General features: G+C 43.8%; 2 protein-coding genes across 3 annotated transcripts in view; both read left to right on the forward strand.

Annotated features, from left to right (window-relative positions):
• Window positions 1-4,317, forward strand: part of SEPTIN6 (septin 6) — a 48,710-nt gene extending 44,393 nt beyond the window's left edge. Inside the window, exon 10 of the mRNA XM_079962851.1 lies at window positions 2,943-4,317. Within this exon, the coding sequence (XP_079818977.1) occupies window positions 2,943-2,952 (10 nt within the window). The 3' untranslated portion in view covers window positions 2,953-4,317. The remainder of the gene's footprint in view (window positions 1-2,942) is intronic.
• Window positions 4,318-7,710: 3,393 nt separating this feature from the next.
• Window positions 7,711-16,388, forward strand: NKRF (NFKB repressing factor). Of its 2 annotated transcripts, none has more exons than XM_079962762.1 (3): window positions 7,711-8,279; window positions 11,393-11,532; window positions 13,005-16,388. In XM_079962762.1, exons 1-3 carry the CDS (start codon window positions 7,993-7,995, stop codon window positions 14,972-14,974), a joined length of 2,397 nt encoding a protein of 798 aa, XP_079818888.1. In that variant the 5' UTR covers window positions 7,711-7,992; the 3' UTR covers window positions 14,975-16,388. The 2 variants fall into 2 exon arrangements, with proteins under 2 accessions (XP_079818888.1, XP_079818889.1); XM_079962763.1 differs by lacking the exon at window positions 7,711-8,279 and adding an exon at window positions 10,579-10,710.
• The last annotated feature ends 1,663 nt before the right edge of the window (window positions 16,389-18,051 follow it).

The following is an 18,051-nucleotide window of genomic DNA, read 5'->3' on the forward strand; positions in this document are numbered from 1 at the left end:
GAAGTAGCACCAGTACTGTAGAATTACTGCAACCCCACAACTGTGTGAAGGGATTCCAGCATCTCCCCTGCAAAAGTATACTGTCCTTGATTCCACTGAAATTAGAAATTAGCTTAAGATCTCTGAAGCGAGGCTTTCCCCAAGCTTCCCCAAACATGAGCCCTGAAACTCCACATTCTGCACAAATGTTTGTAAACAGACCTGCTGGAATGTGTCTTACTGTTTTTCCTGGCTGACCATGTCAGAAAACTGCCTTGAACACTCAGAAGCCTCCCGAGTGTGCTTCTTTCCAAAGGTGAGGAAACCAAGTAATAGAAGCCATGCCTAAGGCAGCTTGGGGAATTGTGGGAACTGGAGTCTGAAGAAGAGGGAAGGGGCAATATCCTGCATCTGTCAGAAAATGCCTTCTGTTTAAAGGCAGCGTTGTCCATCAAACCAGGGGCCTTTGCATCCTGCGATCATCCACAGGATGACCTGCTAGTCTTGGCTCACCCCCAAAGTCTGCCAATGTGAACCTTGGTTGTCCTTGCCTTCGTATGCATGGATCAAGGCCCTTGTTATGCCACACTATGCTTATTTAACTCGTTACACCTCAGCTGGACCTTGTCCTGTTGTCAAGATGTTGCAAAGGCCCTGTTTGTAAATGTCTGAATCCAGCAGGTGACCCCCCTATGTTCTTAACAAAAGTCCTTAGGATGTAGTATCTTCCAAATGTTTTCGACTCCAGCTTCCATCATCCCTGATCATTGATTGTGCTGGCTGGAGCTGATGGGGGGTTGCAGTCCAAAGCATCTGGAAGGCACAAGGTTGGCTACCCCCATATTAGTCAAGTGTGTTGCCAGACCCCGTGCCCTGCCTTACTGTGGGACTTGAGCCCCAATTCATGCATTTGCCAGGGGCCAGCTCTGAACTAATGTGGTGATTGGGTGGCACCAGAGCTCCTCCATTGCACCAATGGAGGAGAGTGTTCCATGCAAATTGGAGCCAGTTGTTCAGACAGCCCTTATGCCAATACCCTTTTTCTGGGGGTTAAGAAAAGCCCCATAAAGAGCACCGGTGATCAGCTGTACATGTGAATGTCATGATTCACATGAGATGTCTTCTGAATGGTGGAGGAGCCTGTGCCATTTCTTCAGCATGCTATTTCAGGGTTTGCTGTTGGTGAATGTGTAAAGAGGAAGGGGAAAAGAGAAGGGCATGCTAAAGGGCCTGCTAAATTTATATATATATTTCCTTTAACTTTTCCATCTGGCAAACAAAATAGTAGTTCTTTGGTCTGTTGTTTTAATGACTTTTGATTTCTCCTAGCAAAAATACAGTGCTGGTTTTTGACTGGTGGGTTGCTTGTTTCAGGACAACATCACTAACTTTAGTTAAAGTTTGGAATGGGGAGAACAGTTAAACATTGTTTATATAAAGTAATGGTATTGTCATTATATGTGTCAATATTTTGGGGGACATTTGGCTGGTCCCACCACTTGGAAAAACAGGTAAGGTAAAACCTGGTGTGGTTAGCTTATTGAGATGTGATCCTCAACTGCTGTGTACTCAGAGACACAAGTGTGTTGCTCACACACAGCTATATATTTATGGGGCAAGCACCTAGCAAGATCAGAAGTTCCACAAGATTTTGAACAATAAGCATTTTAGAGAAGTTCTGTATGGATGTGCAGATGACCTCTTAGAATATCAATTAATATTTGAAAGAAGGTTCCTTTCTTCATTGGCCAATCACAGGAGTTGCAAAGTTACCATTATTACTCTTAAGCCAGTTGTTGAAATACGTTTGATATTCTTCAAATTTGTTAGGAGATCTAAATGCAACAGAAGGGTGCAACTCTTAACAAAAGACCCAGATTGTGACATGGTGAGGCCTCTTTCTGGTGATTCAGATGAATGGAAGGGTTGAAATCAAGAGAGCACTCTTAACGGCATCAGTTGTTCCCCTGGTTAGAGGAACAAAACAAAACAAAAAATGAACCTGCAGCTGCAAGTGGCTGACTTGAGAAGTGATGCAACCCCCACAGTCAGGGTCGAAGGTAGGCCAATCCTGATCCATGGGTCACAACCAAGGTTAGGGAAGATTCCAGATATTTATTGTTGAACTTCAACTTCTATTTTTATTTTTACAATTGCCCATGCCAGTACAGGCTGATAGTTGTAGTCCCACATAATCTTGAAGGCCACAGGTTCCTCTTCCCTGCTGTAGGAGGGTGCTCTTTTGCTGCTCCACAAAAACAAGCAAGGGCTGTGTCCGTTGATTTTAGTTACATATCGATCTCTTCTTCCAAAAAGAGCTCAAAGTAACCTACTCATTTTACCCTCATGACAGCCTTGTGAGGTAGGTCAGGCAACCGCAGAAGCCAGGTATCCTTTCAGAATGGAGATGTCTTCCTCTATGAATCCATGTTCAAGTGCAGGGTGCCACTGACTGTGGCAGCGGGACAAAGTGACAAAGAAACAGTGGAGCACTCGGCTTTATGCCCCTGCTTGTAGGCTTCACCTCAGAGGAATCTGATTGGTGCCTCTTGGGAAGAGAAAGTTGCATTAACCATCCTATACAGTAAATGTTTGCACTGCACTGAAAAGCAAACCCTCTCTTTCCATATATACTTTATTGTGCTCCTATGCATTTTGTTAAAAGTGTGTTTACAGTCTAACTCTACTATAAGGTGTATCATGCATTGTGTCCAAATATTTAACATGCTTGAACTCTTCTGATGTATCAATGCTGCTCTGTCTGGGGCCCCAATGGTAGCACGAGCATTGATCCATTCATCTGTCGTCTTGCTCTCTCTCTCAATTTAATTGTGTGTGGGATCTGTTTTTTCTCTGCTTGTTCTTTGAATGCTTCTTCCACCCCTCCTTGCATTTAATTGATGATCTGTGTTTTTTTCTCTCTCCCCCCCCCCGCCTCTCTCTCTCTTGCTTTCTTTCTCTAGCTTTTTCTGATCTGTCTCCACCCGCTGCTCTATGTCTGATGGAGAAGATTTCCACTTGAGGAAGAGTTTAGGAATTCCCATCCTGTTTGGGAGGGGGAGGAATGAATAAGTCTTTGGATATCTGGAAAGACTTGGTTTTGTTTTCACGTTTTTTTCTGATGTGCATGGGGTGTGTTTAAAGCTGAGGTGTTTTGTGGTTTTCGCTGCAAGACAGGGAGAATATTGGAAAGGCAAACATCTGTGTATCAGTTAAAAGCTTTGAGGAGCAACCTAAAGGTGGCAGGCAAATTATTGATGTAGCCAAGTGACACTGAGACAGATTCTTTTTTTTTTTATTAAAAGCAAAGTATTTCCTTTCTATTTTGCCTCAATATAAATATGATGGGTGGTTTATAAGTATCTGTGAAAAAAAATGTGCTAATTCGTTGGTTTGCTTGGATTAAAAACTAAACAAAAACTTTAAAAATACAAGTTTTATGCAATGAACAGCAAACAGAGAAACACGCGACTTTGCTACCTCTTGAGGAATATTTAATTTTAACACTGAAGCAAAGGACAGTGCGGGAGGGGTTGGGGGGAAGTATATTTTTCATTGGGGTCATAGATAACCTCTGCCATTTCGGAAAAAAATAATAATCAGGTTGATTGAGTAATATTTCTCATTTAACTTTTTTTTTTTAATTAAAAAAGGTCCACTAAAGTTTCCACAGACCCTAGTGGCTGAGGAAGGACTGTGAGCCAGAAAGCACACCATTTATACATTCTCACTACAAGGATAGCCTTAAGCAAACTACTTATTCTTCCAGCCTCAGCTGTCCACCCTCCTCCAGTCTGAGAATAATCAAGCTTGCCCACCTTGCAGTAATGTTGTAAGGATTACCACGGTAAAATATGTGAAGTGTTTTCTGAACACTGGGGGAGGGGGAAGCATTTTAGTAAAGACTTAAGTATTATTAACCATGATTAATTTAATCCCCGTAGTTCAGCCCTTCCCAGATGTCTTCTGGGTTACAAACTGACTTTTCTATTGTCGATATCAAGGTTGTGGAGAAATTTGTCTGTAATTGGTCATCTGTTTCTTTAAAAGTTATCATGCAAGTCAAGTGTTAACTGCCCTTAATAATGCATTTTCCGAGCACTCTTGGAACTTTTCTGGAACGTTCACTGCATGGGGGTCTGTTTCCCAATACCTTGTTCTCTTGTCTTTTCTCTCTATTTTTTGTTTTTGGTCTCTCTACAAACAAGAATTGTGATTTGACAGCTGCACTCAGTATCTATTTACATGACCCACACGAAAGAACCAGCACTGTTGAGCTTGATACCTTTCTAATGTTGTCAATTTTCAATAAAAAGTAACCCTCCCAAAAAATAGAAACATCTTTTCCCTGGTAATTATTTCTGGAATCCATTGAATGAATTGTGTTCACTGAGCTATTTTATATCATTTTGTTGTAGTTTTTGATGCACACGTGGATTTCATCACGTGGGATCAGTCTACATTGTATTTGTATGCCAAATGTTATTGGGACTAAAACAGCAAAGAGTTTTAAAATACTTGCAAATGCATTATGGCTTGTTGTCAAGCATGGAGAAGCTGTGGCCCTTCAGATGTTGCTGGATGAAGACTATTCGCATCCCTCACCATTGGCTATGCCAATCAGGGACTCATCTCAGTTGCAGTCCAACAGCATCTGAAGGGTGCTCCAGGTACCCCTGGTATAATGTTTTGTGAAGTCTAGTTCATTTCAGCAGATTTAGTCCGTGAAATCGTGTTCCATACATAATACAGTGGCACTTTGGTTTTCAAACGTAATCCATTCCAGAAGACCATTCGAGTTCTGAAACATTCGAAAACCGAAATCTCAAAACAGAAGCCTCAAAACGGAAAACTCAGTACAGAAAACTCGATACAGAAGCTGCGTGGCATGTTTGACTTCCAAGGCTTGTTTGAAAACTGAAGCTCTTACGGTGTTTGAAATCCAAACTATTCAACAGAGACGTTCAAAAACCGAGGTACTACTGTAAATTGGTTAGTTTTTTAAAGTGCTAAAAAACTCAATGGTTTGTTTGCTTCCCCGCTCCTCCACATGCAGCTGCTGGGTGACCTTGGGCTAGTCACACTTCTTTGAAGTTTCTCAGCCCCACTCACCTCACAGAGTGTTTGTTGTGGGGAAGCACGGGAGCTTGTTAGCCGCTTTGAGACTCCTTAAAGGGAGTGAAAGGCAGGATATCAAGTCCAAACTCCTCTTTTAGTGTCAGTCATATTTAGAGTAGACCTATTGAAATTAATGTGCATGAGTAACTTGAGGCCATTGATTTCAGCTGGTTGCTCTATGTAAAACTTGGTACAGGTGTTGTTTTGGCTGCCACAAGCATGATTACTGCTCTGGAAACTATTAGAGCTATTTAGAACTATTAGAACTATTTATTTGTTTCATCAGCTAGATTAGTTGATTTTTTTAAAAAATAAAACAACCCTTTTTAATTGACCAAAAAGGCATTCCACATTTTAAAAAACATATTTAAAATGTTAATTTTAATAGGCATGGTTATAGTAACAGCAGGTGATAGGCACCATCTTAGAGAGGCATTCCCTTCTCCTTCACTCATGCAGAAGGGAATGCCTCTTCTAAGATAATTTTGACATATACATACAACATCTTAAAAAGAAGCATGCTTGTCATCTTCAGAACTCCTGTTTGCAAATACTTTTTATTGCGTGATCAGCTTCAAAGTCTACTTGTCTTGCAGTGCAATCCCTAAACATGCTAACTTAAGAGGGTATGGTCTATTAAGTTCTGTAAGACTTATCTCTTAGTAAACATTCCTAAGGTTGTAGTGCAAGATTTATTTAAGTTGAATGACATCATTATTCATAATAACAAACCATTTGACTTGCCTACAATTTATTCTGTAATTTTATACAGAAACTATACAACTGTTCCCCACCAACTCACTCACCTACCCACGCACTCAGAAGTATGGTTGGCAGCAGTAATTAGGAATAACATAAGCCCAAGGTGTCTTGGAGATAGTCTTCTTTAATCATGTGCCTTGTTATAATCTGAAATTCACCAAGAGCCACCTGTGATTAACACTATCTGTGTATCATGTTCCAATATCAAAGGTGTGAAGAGAGCTGTTCTCAGTGGTTGCCTCCCAGTTTTGGTACTCCCCCTACAAACCCACCACAACACTTCAAGACAGATCATATTTCAGAAGTGTAGCAAGTTCTGCCAATCTAGGATGAGGGCAGATCAGGGTTTAGTTGGGAAGGGAGGGTGATACTTTGTGGAATTTTGACAAAAACAGGGGTCAGTATGATTTTGTTACCTATCTCAAGCTTTCAGCATTTCCTATAAATCTAAGTCAGTTGATGGATTGCAGATTTGAAATAAACACACTGAATAGCATCATGAGGCTTGAAACTGATGTAGAAATACCTTTATTAAAGCTGTTGCAAGGTAGCTTTTATCCATAACAAACAACACTCCCCAACCCAGTGATTAAATAAGCATACTGTACAAGCAAAGAGAGATGCGGGTAGCGCTGTGTGTTAAACCACAGAGCCTAGGACTTGCCGATCGGAAGGTCGGCGGTTCGAATCCCCACAACAGGGCGAGCTCCTGTTGCTCGATCCCTGCTCCTGCCAACCTAGCAGTTCGAAAGCACCTCAAAGTGCAAGTAGATAAATAGGTACCGCTCCGGCGGGAAGGTAAACGGCGTTTCCGTGCGCTGCTCTGGTTCGCCAGAAGCGGCTTAGTCATGCTGGCCACATGACCTGGAAGCTGTACGCCGGCTCCCTCGGCCAATAAAGCGAGATGAGCGCTACATCCCCAGAGTCGGTCACGACTGGACCTAATGGTCAGGGTTCCCTTTACCTTTACAAGCAAAGAACTTGCTGTATCTGTGCTTACTGTGCTCATCTGTGTTTATGCTCCTCCCTCCTGATGCTAAAGAACTGCTGAAGCTAAGATTATTGAAAGCTTGTTTTGTGCTACTCCAGGGGTAAGAAACCTTGAAGCAGTGGATTCAGATTACCATAAAGGAGATTCTGACTCAACATTAGGATGAACTTTCTGATGTTAAGAGCTGTTCAACAGTGGAAGGAACTACATTGAAAAGTAGTGGACTCCCCTTCACCGAAGGTTTTAAATGGGTTGGAAAGCCACCCAGCAATTATTATTTAACTGTGATTCTTACATTGCAGGGGGTGGACTAAATGATCCTTGGAATCCCTCCCAACACTACAGTTGTGTGATTCTAGCTCAGAATAAAATATATGTCAACCATTGTCCTCAGATGACTTGGGGGTAAACATATTCTTGATTCCAAATATGCATAGGTTTTAGAGAAGGACCATAACATTAAACGCATGCACAGAACTTCCTCACCAGCAAACATCTGTTGTCTTATTAGAATTGTAGAGTTGGAAGGGGTCACGAGGGTCATCTAATCCAACCCCTTATAATTCAGGAAACTGTCACCGAACGTGGGACTCGAACCCTAGACTCAAGAATGCTTCCGTCCTCCTAGCCTTGCCGGCCGAAGCGCTCTCGCTCGCTTGCCTGGGCTCTTTTCCTCCCCACCTCCAGATGGCGCTGTGGGAGAAGCGGAGAGCGCTCCTTGCGGCCCTTCCATGCCGCTCCCCCCCCTCACTCGCTCTCCCCTAGGCTCCCCCGCCTCCTCCGGAGATCTCGCGCGGCTCGAACGTTCCATCCCGCCCACGCGAGCAGCGTCTAACAAGCGGAAAAAGAAGAGATGGAAAGCAGCGGGCTGGACCGGGGGAGGAGCTAGGAAGAAGCGCTCGCGCATGCTCACGAGAAGGAAAGAAGACAGAGGAGGGGGGTAAAGGGGAGCGCACTTGAAAGGAGAGAAGGAGCGGGGTCTCACGCACGTGTGAACGGACACGCTTGCTCTTCGCTCTCCCTTTCCGGATCGGGGTTAGGCGGGATCGGTTCGCCGGGGAGCCCCGTCCTGAGTGCTGCCCCCCTTCCCGCTCGCCTCACGCCGGCGCCGGTTGGCCTTGGTGCCCGGACAAGGCCATCCCATGGCCGGCGGAGGGTGGACGTTGCCCGGCGGGGATTTCTTGTCGCCTCGGCCGCCTTCCTCTGCCCAGCCGGTGCCTCCGCAGCCTCCTGCCGAGGGGTCAGCCGCTACTCCCTCCGAGGAGCCCGACCTGGAGCCTTGGCGCGAGAAGCAGGAGAGCGACCGGCACTGGGCGGTGCGAAGGCAGTTCCTTCTCCGCAACTTGCCGGACTACCCGGGAGACGTCTCCTTCCAGAAGCTCCTGGCGCTCTCCCACGCCTGGGCCAACCATGTCTTCATGGGGTGCAGGTAAGGCGCGCGGCGCTTCTGTAAGCTTCTTTTCCCCACTTCAGCGATCGATCGCGCGCGCAATGACACGTGTGTGTGTGTGTGGGGGGGTAAACTGGTGGTGTGTACAGCCCTGGTGACACGTTGGGTGCGTATCGCAGTTAACGGAGGAGGAGGAGGAGGGGGCTTGAGTTGTTAATAGAGGTCTGTCGAGCTGCTGGGATATGTCAGCCGGTAGAGCATGAGACTGTTCATCTCAGGGTTGTGGGTTCGAGCCCTTGTGCTGGACAAAAGATTCCTTATTTGCAAGGGGTTGGGCTAGACAACCCTCAGGATCATTTCCAACTCTACAACTCTGTGATCCCAACCACCCACGCACGCCTGGCCTTGAGCATACTTTCACTGATTCAGCCGTTAAGCTGTTTCCGGTTGTTTTGCTTAGGGACTCAGCGCAACTATTATACCGGTCCATGCAGCTCCATGCTGTCTTCTGTATTAACCGGCTGCGGCTGTCCAGGGTTTCAAGGAAAATAAACCTGGGAGATCTCCTGCCAACAAAGTAGCTGCTCTGCCACTGATTTGCAGCCCTTCCCTACAGTGGTTTTAGGTACAAAACGCTGCCTTGTCCAGCGCCAGCCACTGGTGTGCCTAGTTCAGAAGTTCACAAGAGGAAGATTTTCTTCTAATTCACAAGAGCAGTGGGGAATTTGTGCCTGCAACTTCCACCAGCTCCACTAAGCTTAGCCAGTTCTGTTATTATTAACCAGGGATGATGAGAGCTGGACTCCAACAAGGTCTAAAGGGCCACTGGCTCTCCATCCCTAGGTATTATTAATTAATTAATTAATTGTTAATAAATAGCTACGCCGCTGCCCACTCCCCATCCTGTACAACGACTGGCAGTGGCTCTCAAGAATATCTGGCAGGGATCTCTCCCAGCCCTGTCTGGAGATGTCAAGAAATAAACCTGTGACCTCCATGCCAAGCAGATGCATGCTCTACCACTCACCTTTGACCCTTCCCCTTTCTCTTCCCATTACTCTCTGTTCACAAGTCATTTTCCTTTCCATGCAGTGATTATTCGTGTTTGGTATGTAATATTTTAGTCATGCTCTTCTAGCAATTAAATACTACGGACAGTTTGCAAACAGAAAACCAGTAGCAGTGCAATCAACAAGGGCATGCTGCACTAAAACCACCCATTTAAAAACATCAGCTGCACAGTAAATAAAATATTTTGGGAAAACAGCAGTAGAACTAACCATGAAAAGACTTATTGAATAAAAACTCTTTCACATTTGGTTCAAAAGGCAACAGAGAGGAAACTGGACAAATCTCTGCAGGAAGAATATTCCAAAGTTTCTTTTTGCAAGGGCAATTTGCAAAGCCCCCTATTCGCCCTGTTCTCCATATAAGGGTTCATCAGGAATAAGGAAGGGGTAGTACAACAATAGGTGGTGGTGCTAGCCTCCATCTCCCCAGCCCTCATGGGAGCACCTCATTGACATCTGTCTGATTGCCATTATAGAGCAGCAACAGAGGCTGAGAGCAATGCCAGTGGAAGGCAGAATATTAAAATTTCTGTTTAGCTTCTTTATTGACTCACAAAACAATTGCAAGTTCCCAACACCCTTGAGACTGTACAGGTTTTCTTCAAAAGAACATTGCTTATTGGCTTGGCATCACTGTCGTGGGTCAAAACCAGTCCTTGACAAATCTTCTATTTCATAAGCAATATTTCTCCAAATATTTTAAGGCCTTGTATATTTGTGAGGATCTTTAACAGTCTGCCATGTTCACTGTTGTACCCTGTTTGGGTTTGCTCTGGTAGGCGGCCCTCATTTCCTTAACTTTACTTCATTTTGAGCCAAATACCTTTATTTCTTCCCAGAATAACTATCACCCATTCTTCTCTCTCCCCCCCCCCAAACAAGAAAGTTACAGGCAGATCAGAGGGCATGGAAGCCCTGTCTTTTTTTACCACTGGGGCCACACTTGCACCATACATTGTGTCACTTTAAACTGCCATGGTTTCCCTCAAAGAATCCTGGGAACTGTAGTTAATTCAGGGTTCTGAGAGTTGATAGGAGGCCCCTATTTCCCTCTGAGAGCCAAAGTTTACATAGTTCTATGGGAAGAGGGATTGTTTGTAGCTCTCAAAAGGAAATAGTATTCTCCTAACATCTCTCAGCCCCCTTAACAAATGACAATTCCCAGGATACTTTGGGGAAGCCATGACTGTCTAAAGTGGTACAGTAGTGCTTTAAATGTATGGTGTGGCCTTTGCCATTATGACATAGCACCCACTGAAAACAGACCTTCAAGTATTCAGTGCAGTATTCCCTGTTTTGTCTACCAGCCTTTAAAAAAGTGCTGGTGGGGAAGAGGTTGCTTATGCTAAGAATCAAGCTGTCCTTGACCAGTGACTGCCTTACTCCATTCACTTAACTGGGTCAGAAATCAACAAGGTTTAGGAGCATAGGAAAGAGTCTTGTACCAGGCCAGACTATTAGTCCTTCTAACTCAGCGTTGTCTGTTCTGTCACAACAGTTGCCCTCACAATGTCTGGGTTAGCATCCCATAGCATCCCTTGTGCCAAAGATCAACGCCAGCATATTCCTTTATCTTGTCCATTGTTTACATTTGAACTGGAGATAGTTGCCAGTTAGATATCATGATGGAAAGTTTTGCATCCACGGTTTTCTTTAGTATAGCTGTGAGTTTCCAGATAGTTTTCGTTTCGCCAAAAGCAGCTTACCCCAATCTGTGGCCCCCCCAGATGTTACTGGGCTCCCAACTCTCAAGAGCCCCAGCCAGGATACAACTTGGCAGGGATGATGGAGCTAGTGTCCAGCAATATATGGAGGGAGCCACATGGACTATTCCAAGCATAAACAGTACTGAGTTACCTGGATCTGTGGCCTGACTCTGAATAAAACAGCTTCCTGTGTTCCTGTATCTTGTATTATGTTTCGCTGGGCAAAGGTGTGAAAAGGTGTTGTAACCACACATCTCTTGGTCCAACAGGACACCCACTTAGGTAATCCTCTGGTGGGCAGAGGTAGGATTAGAGCTGCAAGGAGGGTTTTTGTAATGGCAATCTATAACCTGAAGCTTCCTTTGCTTAAATGCAGGTATAGCCCTGAAGTTATGGAGAAAGTCCTCCATATGGCCGAAGGGATTGACATTGGCGAGATGCCGTCATTTGAATTGGTGCCTGATGCCAAGGCAACTAAAAGGCCACGCTCCCTGCCGGACTATTCTCCATCTCGTAGTGAGTGTCTCCATTTCCCTCCATTCCATTCACAGCAGAATTGGCTCTTTAATGACGATAAATGAATCAGCAATGTCAGGCATGAAAAGACCAAGGGCTGTATCTAATATTCTTTGTCCACTAGCCCAAGGCCTCATGCACTAGTGGACGAGTGAGTTTTAAATGTTGTGCAGCTGAGAAATCCAGCGCTGCAACAGTTGCACCAGCACAGTGGTCTTCAGCCAATCTAGACCTGAGACCCACCTCTAAATCTCAACCAGCAACATGGGACCCACATTCAGATTTTCACTTTTGATTTATACTTAATTGTGCTAACATCTCAGCACACATCACACACTATTTTTTTTAAAAGCATGTGAGCCAATATTTAATATATCATCGGTCAAATTTTGTACGCTTTTAGTAGATGTGTCCTCTTTTATATTTTATCTTTACTCCATGGTTAACACTGAGCAAGAGGGCAAGTCATCATCACCATTATGTTTGTGTTATATTCCCCTCCAAAAGGCTTTCTGTCACTTTTTTAGCTTTCCATAACTTTTCTCTGTCAACTGCTGGTGCCTTTTTCTCTGCCTACCTTGCACTTTTGGACTCACATCACCCTCTTGCCTCTGTTGTTCTCCTCTACACCTCCCTCCCTCTCTTTGCCTCCTCCTTGCACCCTCTCAGTCCTTTATCTCTTGTCATTTACTTTTGTCTTACCTTCTTTCTCAATGTTTTCTATCACTAGGTCTCTGCCTGTTTCCTCTTTCTCTCAGCTCATGCCTTCTTCCACATTTTCTTTACCTTCTCAAAAATTTATTTCCTTTCTCTCTCACCTTCTTTTGCTTCCTTTTTATCTGCTGGTATTACCTTTCTATGTCTCCTTCACTTTCCTTTTTTTAACTCTGCTCACTTCATTTCACCTCCTCTGCCCCTTTAATTCACCTCTCTGTAACTCTTCCCCCTCTTACTGTCAACAGCAAAAAAGGATTTCTGTGGAAGGTTCATCACTGTCAGAAGCTAATATAGGCAACAGCAGTTCTTTGTTGCCCCATTGTTGGATTATTAAATTGATCCTAAGATACACCTCCACACTGCAACACTGCAACATATAGTTGTAGTTCCCAAACCAAAAGTGCTTCCTCTTTCAAATTGCAAAGTCTTGCCACTTTACAATTCTTCCCCCCCCCTAAAGAAACTAAAAAAAACCTGACTGACACTGGAATATTGAAGTTGCAGTCCTATGTATGCTTAATTGAGAATAAGTTCCATTAAATAAGTGGATCTTCCGAGGACTGTATGCGTTTTCAGCCATAGCTTTAATCACACAGCTATGGAATATAATATTTTGAAAATCTGCCTTCCACTTCTGCCTCCCCCCTGCCCCGGCCCAAAGTTACAATTTCTCATGCCTGCAAAGAAAAGTTAAATTTCACCCATGTTTCATTTTTCATTTAAAAAATCCTCTTTTAACTTCTTACATTGCATAGGTCTCGAACCTCCAAGGAAGCAGACTGCCAAATACCATGTCAGGCCTCGTTTTGAACCTATACACTTTGTAGCCAGCAATACTCCAGATGAAGGAAAAAAGCCTGCTTCAGAAAATGAAGCAGAGGAGGCCAGTGAGAACATAACCCAGCAAATCCAAAACTACGCTGATCGGGTTTTCAGCAGCTTCAGTACCCAGGATGAGGACACACAGTTTTCCAGAACAGTAGGTTTAGGTTATGGAAGTACCCAGGGAAACCAGATGGAAGCTGAAGTGGTTTCCAAAAACGAAGACTCTTCTGCCAGTGGTGTTGCAGCAGATTTGTGGGGGCCTTCTCTTCTCCAGGCTGCCTCTGAAACATTTCCCAGATCGGTTATAGTAGCCAAGCAGTATTTCATTAACAAACTTGGAGTGGCAGTCCGCAATAATCTTGCTAGCCCTGAAGCTAGTTGCGAGCCAGACAAAATTAACTACACTTTTCTGTTGACACGATCCATACAGGCTTGCAGGACAAACCCTGAGTATATTTATTCCCACTTGAAATATTTTTCCCCTGAGGACCTTCCCGATAACAAGAAGCTCCTAAAAGATGGTTTTGCTTGTGAGGTGAGGTGTCAGGATATATATTTGGCCACAGGTTATGCCGGCAGCAAAAATGGATCGAGGGACCGAGCGACGGAACTGGCAATGATTCTGCTGCAAAACCCTGTGGAGGTTAAGGTTGCCCAGCGAAAGTACAAGAACACCACCCTGGAGGATTTAGTTCTGTGTCAGAAGGGCAAATCTCCTCCTGAATTCCCCCCAGTGCTCAAGCATTCGGATGACACTGTCACTTCCACGAAAGAATGGTCACCTGGACAGCTGACCTTTAACCCCCAGCAGGGCTCCAGTTCAGCTAAACATTGGACTAACTTTGTCCTCACAGAAAACGCCAGTGATGCCATTGGGATTTTGAACAATTCAGCCTCCTTTAACAAAATGGCAATTGAATACAAATATGCCATGATGCCAAATAGATTGTGGCGCTGCTGTGTCTATTTGCAGGACCACTTTTTAGCTGAAGGGTATGGCACGAAAAAAACAAGCAAGCATGCTGCAGCAGACGAAGCGCTGAAAGTTCTCCAGAAGACCCAGTCCAGTACTGGGCCCACCAAAGCAGTCCAGGTTCGGAAATTGAGCGGGGCCACTCGTATTCCCCCCAAGAAGAAGAGTCTGAAGGAACTTGTTGTGTATGAGAACTCCATGAACCCTGTGTGCACCCTGAACGACACTGCTCAGTTCAACAAGATGACAGTGGAGTACATCTTTGAAAGGGTGATGGGGATCCGGTGGAAGTGCAAGGTGATGCTGGAAAAGGAATTAATCGCTGAAGCAATTGGGGTCAAGAAGAGTGTCAAGCACATGGCGGCAGAAGAGGCTGTCAGAGTCCTGAAAAGAACCCAACCAACAGTCATCAACAACCTGAAAAAAGGCACCATCGAAGACGTCATCTCAAGGAACGAGATCTGCGGGCGTTCAGCAGAAGAAGCATCGAAGCAGCAGATCAAGGAAGACAACATTGGGAATCAGATTCTAAGGAAAATGGGCTGGACAGGCGGTGGCTTGGGGAAAAGTGGGGAAGGGATCCGAGAACCGATTGCCGTGAAGGAACAGTTCAAAAGGGAAGGGCTTGGGATGGACAATGAAAGGGGGTCAAAAATTGCAAAGAAAGATGTTGAACAGATCATCCAGAATTATGCCTTCTCGGACAGCAAAGTTGATCTGACGTTCTCAACAGAACTGACCAACGATGAGCGCAAACAGATTCATCAGATAGCCCAACAATATGGGCTTAAGAGTAAATCCCATGGACAGGGCCGTGATAGATTCTTAGTGGTTAGCCGAAAGAGGCGTAAAGAAGACTTGTTACACCAGCTAAAGCAAGATGGTCAGGTTGGCCATTATGAACTCATTATGCCACATGATAAATAAGGCTTGAGGGCCATCCATTTCTTCTGGGGATGTTCAGACTGAGGCTGAATTCTCCATTAAACCGAGCGAAAGTTGCACACGGTTGTGGGAATGATTGAAACCTGTTTTACTTGTTCATTAATTTTATAAAACTTTCTTAGGGAAAAAAATAAGAGCTTTATATAAGCAGTTTAACTGTTTTATGAAATCTCTTGGAAAAGGCTTGTTTCCTTCACATTTTCCTAGTTTTGTAATAGCAGGAACACTTTGTGTGATAGGGAAAATTTGCACACCACTTTAAAGCAAAAGGGTAGGATGATTTCCTTCTCTATTTTTTGACTTTAAAAAAATAAAAAATAAAAAAATAAAGAAGGTGGCAATATGTAGAAAACTATGTAAAGTTGGTATTAATAATAAATAGATTTTTATTTCTGGACATGCAAAGAATTGCATGTTTTGTATTTAAAATGTTGGATTTTATTGTGGGAAGGATGGGGAACTTGCTTTTCAGTTTATTCAAAATGCAGCATCATTACAGTAATTAGTGATTTGGTTTACCCAAGACTGCCTTCTTCATTTGTACCCTAAAAGCCAAGGATGAGGAAGCTGTGGCTCTCCAGATGCTGCAGAATTACAACTACCACAATCCCTGGCCATTGGTCATGCTGGCTGGGGCTGAGGGGAATTAGGAGCTGGTCACCATCTGGTCCACAGGTTCTCCATCCCTGATATAAACCCAGAATGGGAGATAGTCAGAAAAGCCCGAGTCTCAGATTTTTATTTAAAATCTATATTTATAAGCCAAAGTTCATAAGTGGCTGGGAGTTGTTTTAATTTTGAGTTGTTTTAATTTTAGTAGGAGCACAATGGCATAAAACTCCCACTGAAATCAGTGGGCCTTAAGTGTGTTCAACTGTGGCAAGTTGCATACGGTTTCTAAGATAGCTTTCAGAGTTTGAGGCAATGCCTTCTGCTTCCTCTTGGGGAAGACGCCTGAGGAGCATGTCACAGCTCTGTATGTGTGAGATTATGTAAACACACGCAAGCTAGTTCTAATTTTTGTTATTTCATAGAGCAGGGGATAGGGAACCCAGATGTTGTTAGACTTCAATTCCCAAGAGTCCTTCGGCGAAGAGAATTGTTGCCTTGCAAAATCTGGTTCAAGGCCACAGGTTCCCCACCTCCGTCATAAGAGCCAGAATCTGTAATTCTTTGACATAAAATTGATTTATTGTGCATGCTACAGAACATACAAGGCTCTGGGTTTTGCCTCAAGTGGCCATGCTTTTGCTTTCCAAATCTGATGATGTTAATGAATAAATTAAAGCGTTTTCTATCACCTTAACAGAAAGATGAACTCTGGTGGAGTGGATTTCTCCTACAACTATTGTTCAGTGAAGTATTTTTTAAAAAATAAACACTCTTGGGTCAGGTCCATTTGTTTCTATGTGTGCTGCTTCCACTTTTCATTTCCTTCCACTGCATTTTTTGTGTACATGTGCTCGTATAAAATATGGAGAGAAACAAGTAAAAGGTTCTCTCTGTAGGGTGTTTGATTAGTGTGTGCGTAATTCTCTTACTTCCCCTTATTTCCTATGCAAAAACTAAGCTTTTTTGAAGGCATACCTCCCTCCCAGTTCCAGGAGCCTTTAAATAAAATGCAGCCTTGTTAAGGATGCAAAAATCAACTACCTTTTCAATCTACTTGTCTTTCTGGGAACCGTCATCCATAGCTAGAAACAGTAAGTAGAGAATGTCATGAGTAAATCTGGTTGATTTACTAAGCCTGTGTAACTTTGCTTTATGCATAAAAACTAGCTTATGCACACAGATCATTGCAGGTGCCATCCAAGAAGAGGCACCCACTCCTCTTTATGGATGAGGGAAGGTGGACTACCTCTTCTGAGACTTATACTGTTGCCAAATTTAATCAGAAGCACCATTTCCATCAACAGGAAGGCTTTCAAAATTAACAAATTAGATATTACTGGGCTACCTGGGACCACCTTGAAGAATTAACTAATTATTTAATGGTTACTCTCTTGGACCTTTGCCACCTAGAAAAGGTACTGAAGCATGTAACAACCCATAGCTTCTCTTGCCAATCATGAGAACTAAAAAAAGAGAGGTAATACTGGTGATAGCTAGCTACTGTGTGCCAGCAAAATCTCTTTCCTAACTCAGAAGGGAACAGAAATAGTACTGCTACTACTACAAATGGTAGTTGATTTGATTGACATCCCATGTCCTTTTAAAATTTGGGTGGTGGCTATTGGCTTGTTTTGATTTTATTTTGTTAACTGCCCTGAGACCTCTGGGTATAGAGCGGTATATACAATCAATCAATCATAAAGTAGGGGTGAGCGGGCAGCCCCCAACCCAGAGACCTGATCCAAACCCCCATATTTTCAGGCTGTTCCAAGCCTCCCAATAATTTTGGTAGTAGTGGGAAAAAGGAAGTAGGCAGCACTAAGGAAGGCAGAAAAGTTAAAATGTCACTGTCCAGCCCGGCAACTGGATGGCTGTACAAATTACCAGCTTCCCCATACTGATGGTTGGTTTGATAAGCACAGAGGGACCGTTAAGTGCACAGATCAGCTGAGAGGGGAAGCTCAGTGCCTATATGTGTAAGGTGATACACCCACCACTGGCAATGCTCCACCCCCGTCTCCAAGGGTAAGTGCACCCCTTCGACTGAAAATGGTAACCACTCCTGAAACAGCATGAGCATCCAAGAAAGAAAACATAAGATTTACTTAGTGGGGATAAACCCCTCCAGACAAGGCTAGCTTATATGAAAAGAATGTACCCATGACCTAAGTGAGGAAACCAAATTAAAGCAGTGATAGCAAAGCTAATTGAAAACAAAGGGGGGCTCTATAGAGTTGGCTTGGTGTGCTAGCTTACCCGCCTCCATTTAAGAGTAGCTTATTCCTATGCTGCAAGCTGTTCCCTAGCATGCAAACATACCTGCTCTTGGTTTTCTGTTATGCTTATCGGTCGCCAATACAAAAAGTAACTGGTGTTTACAAAAAGGTTGCTGGGAAATGCACGGCCCCCAAGCAGCTGCTGAAAATGGCACAGAATGCTCTCAGAAA

Source organism: Podarcis cretensis, assembly GCF_951804945.1.
Source record: "Podarcis cretensis genome assembly, chromosome: Z".
Classification (NCBI taxonomy): Eukaryota; Metazoa; Chordata; class Lepidosauria; order Squamata; family Lacertidae; genus Podarcis; species Podarcis cretensis.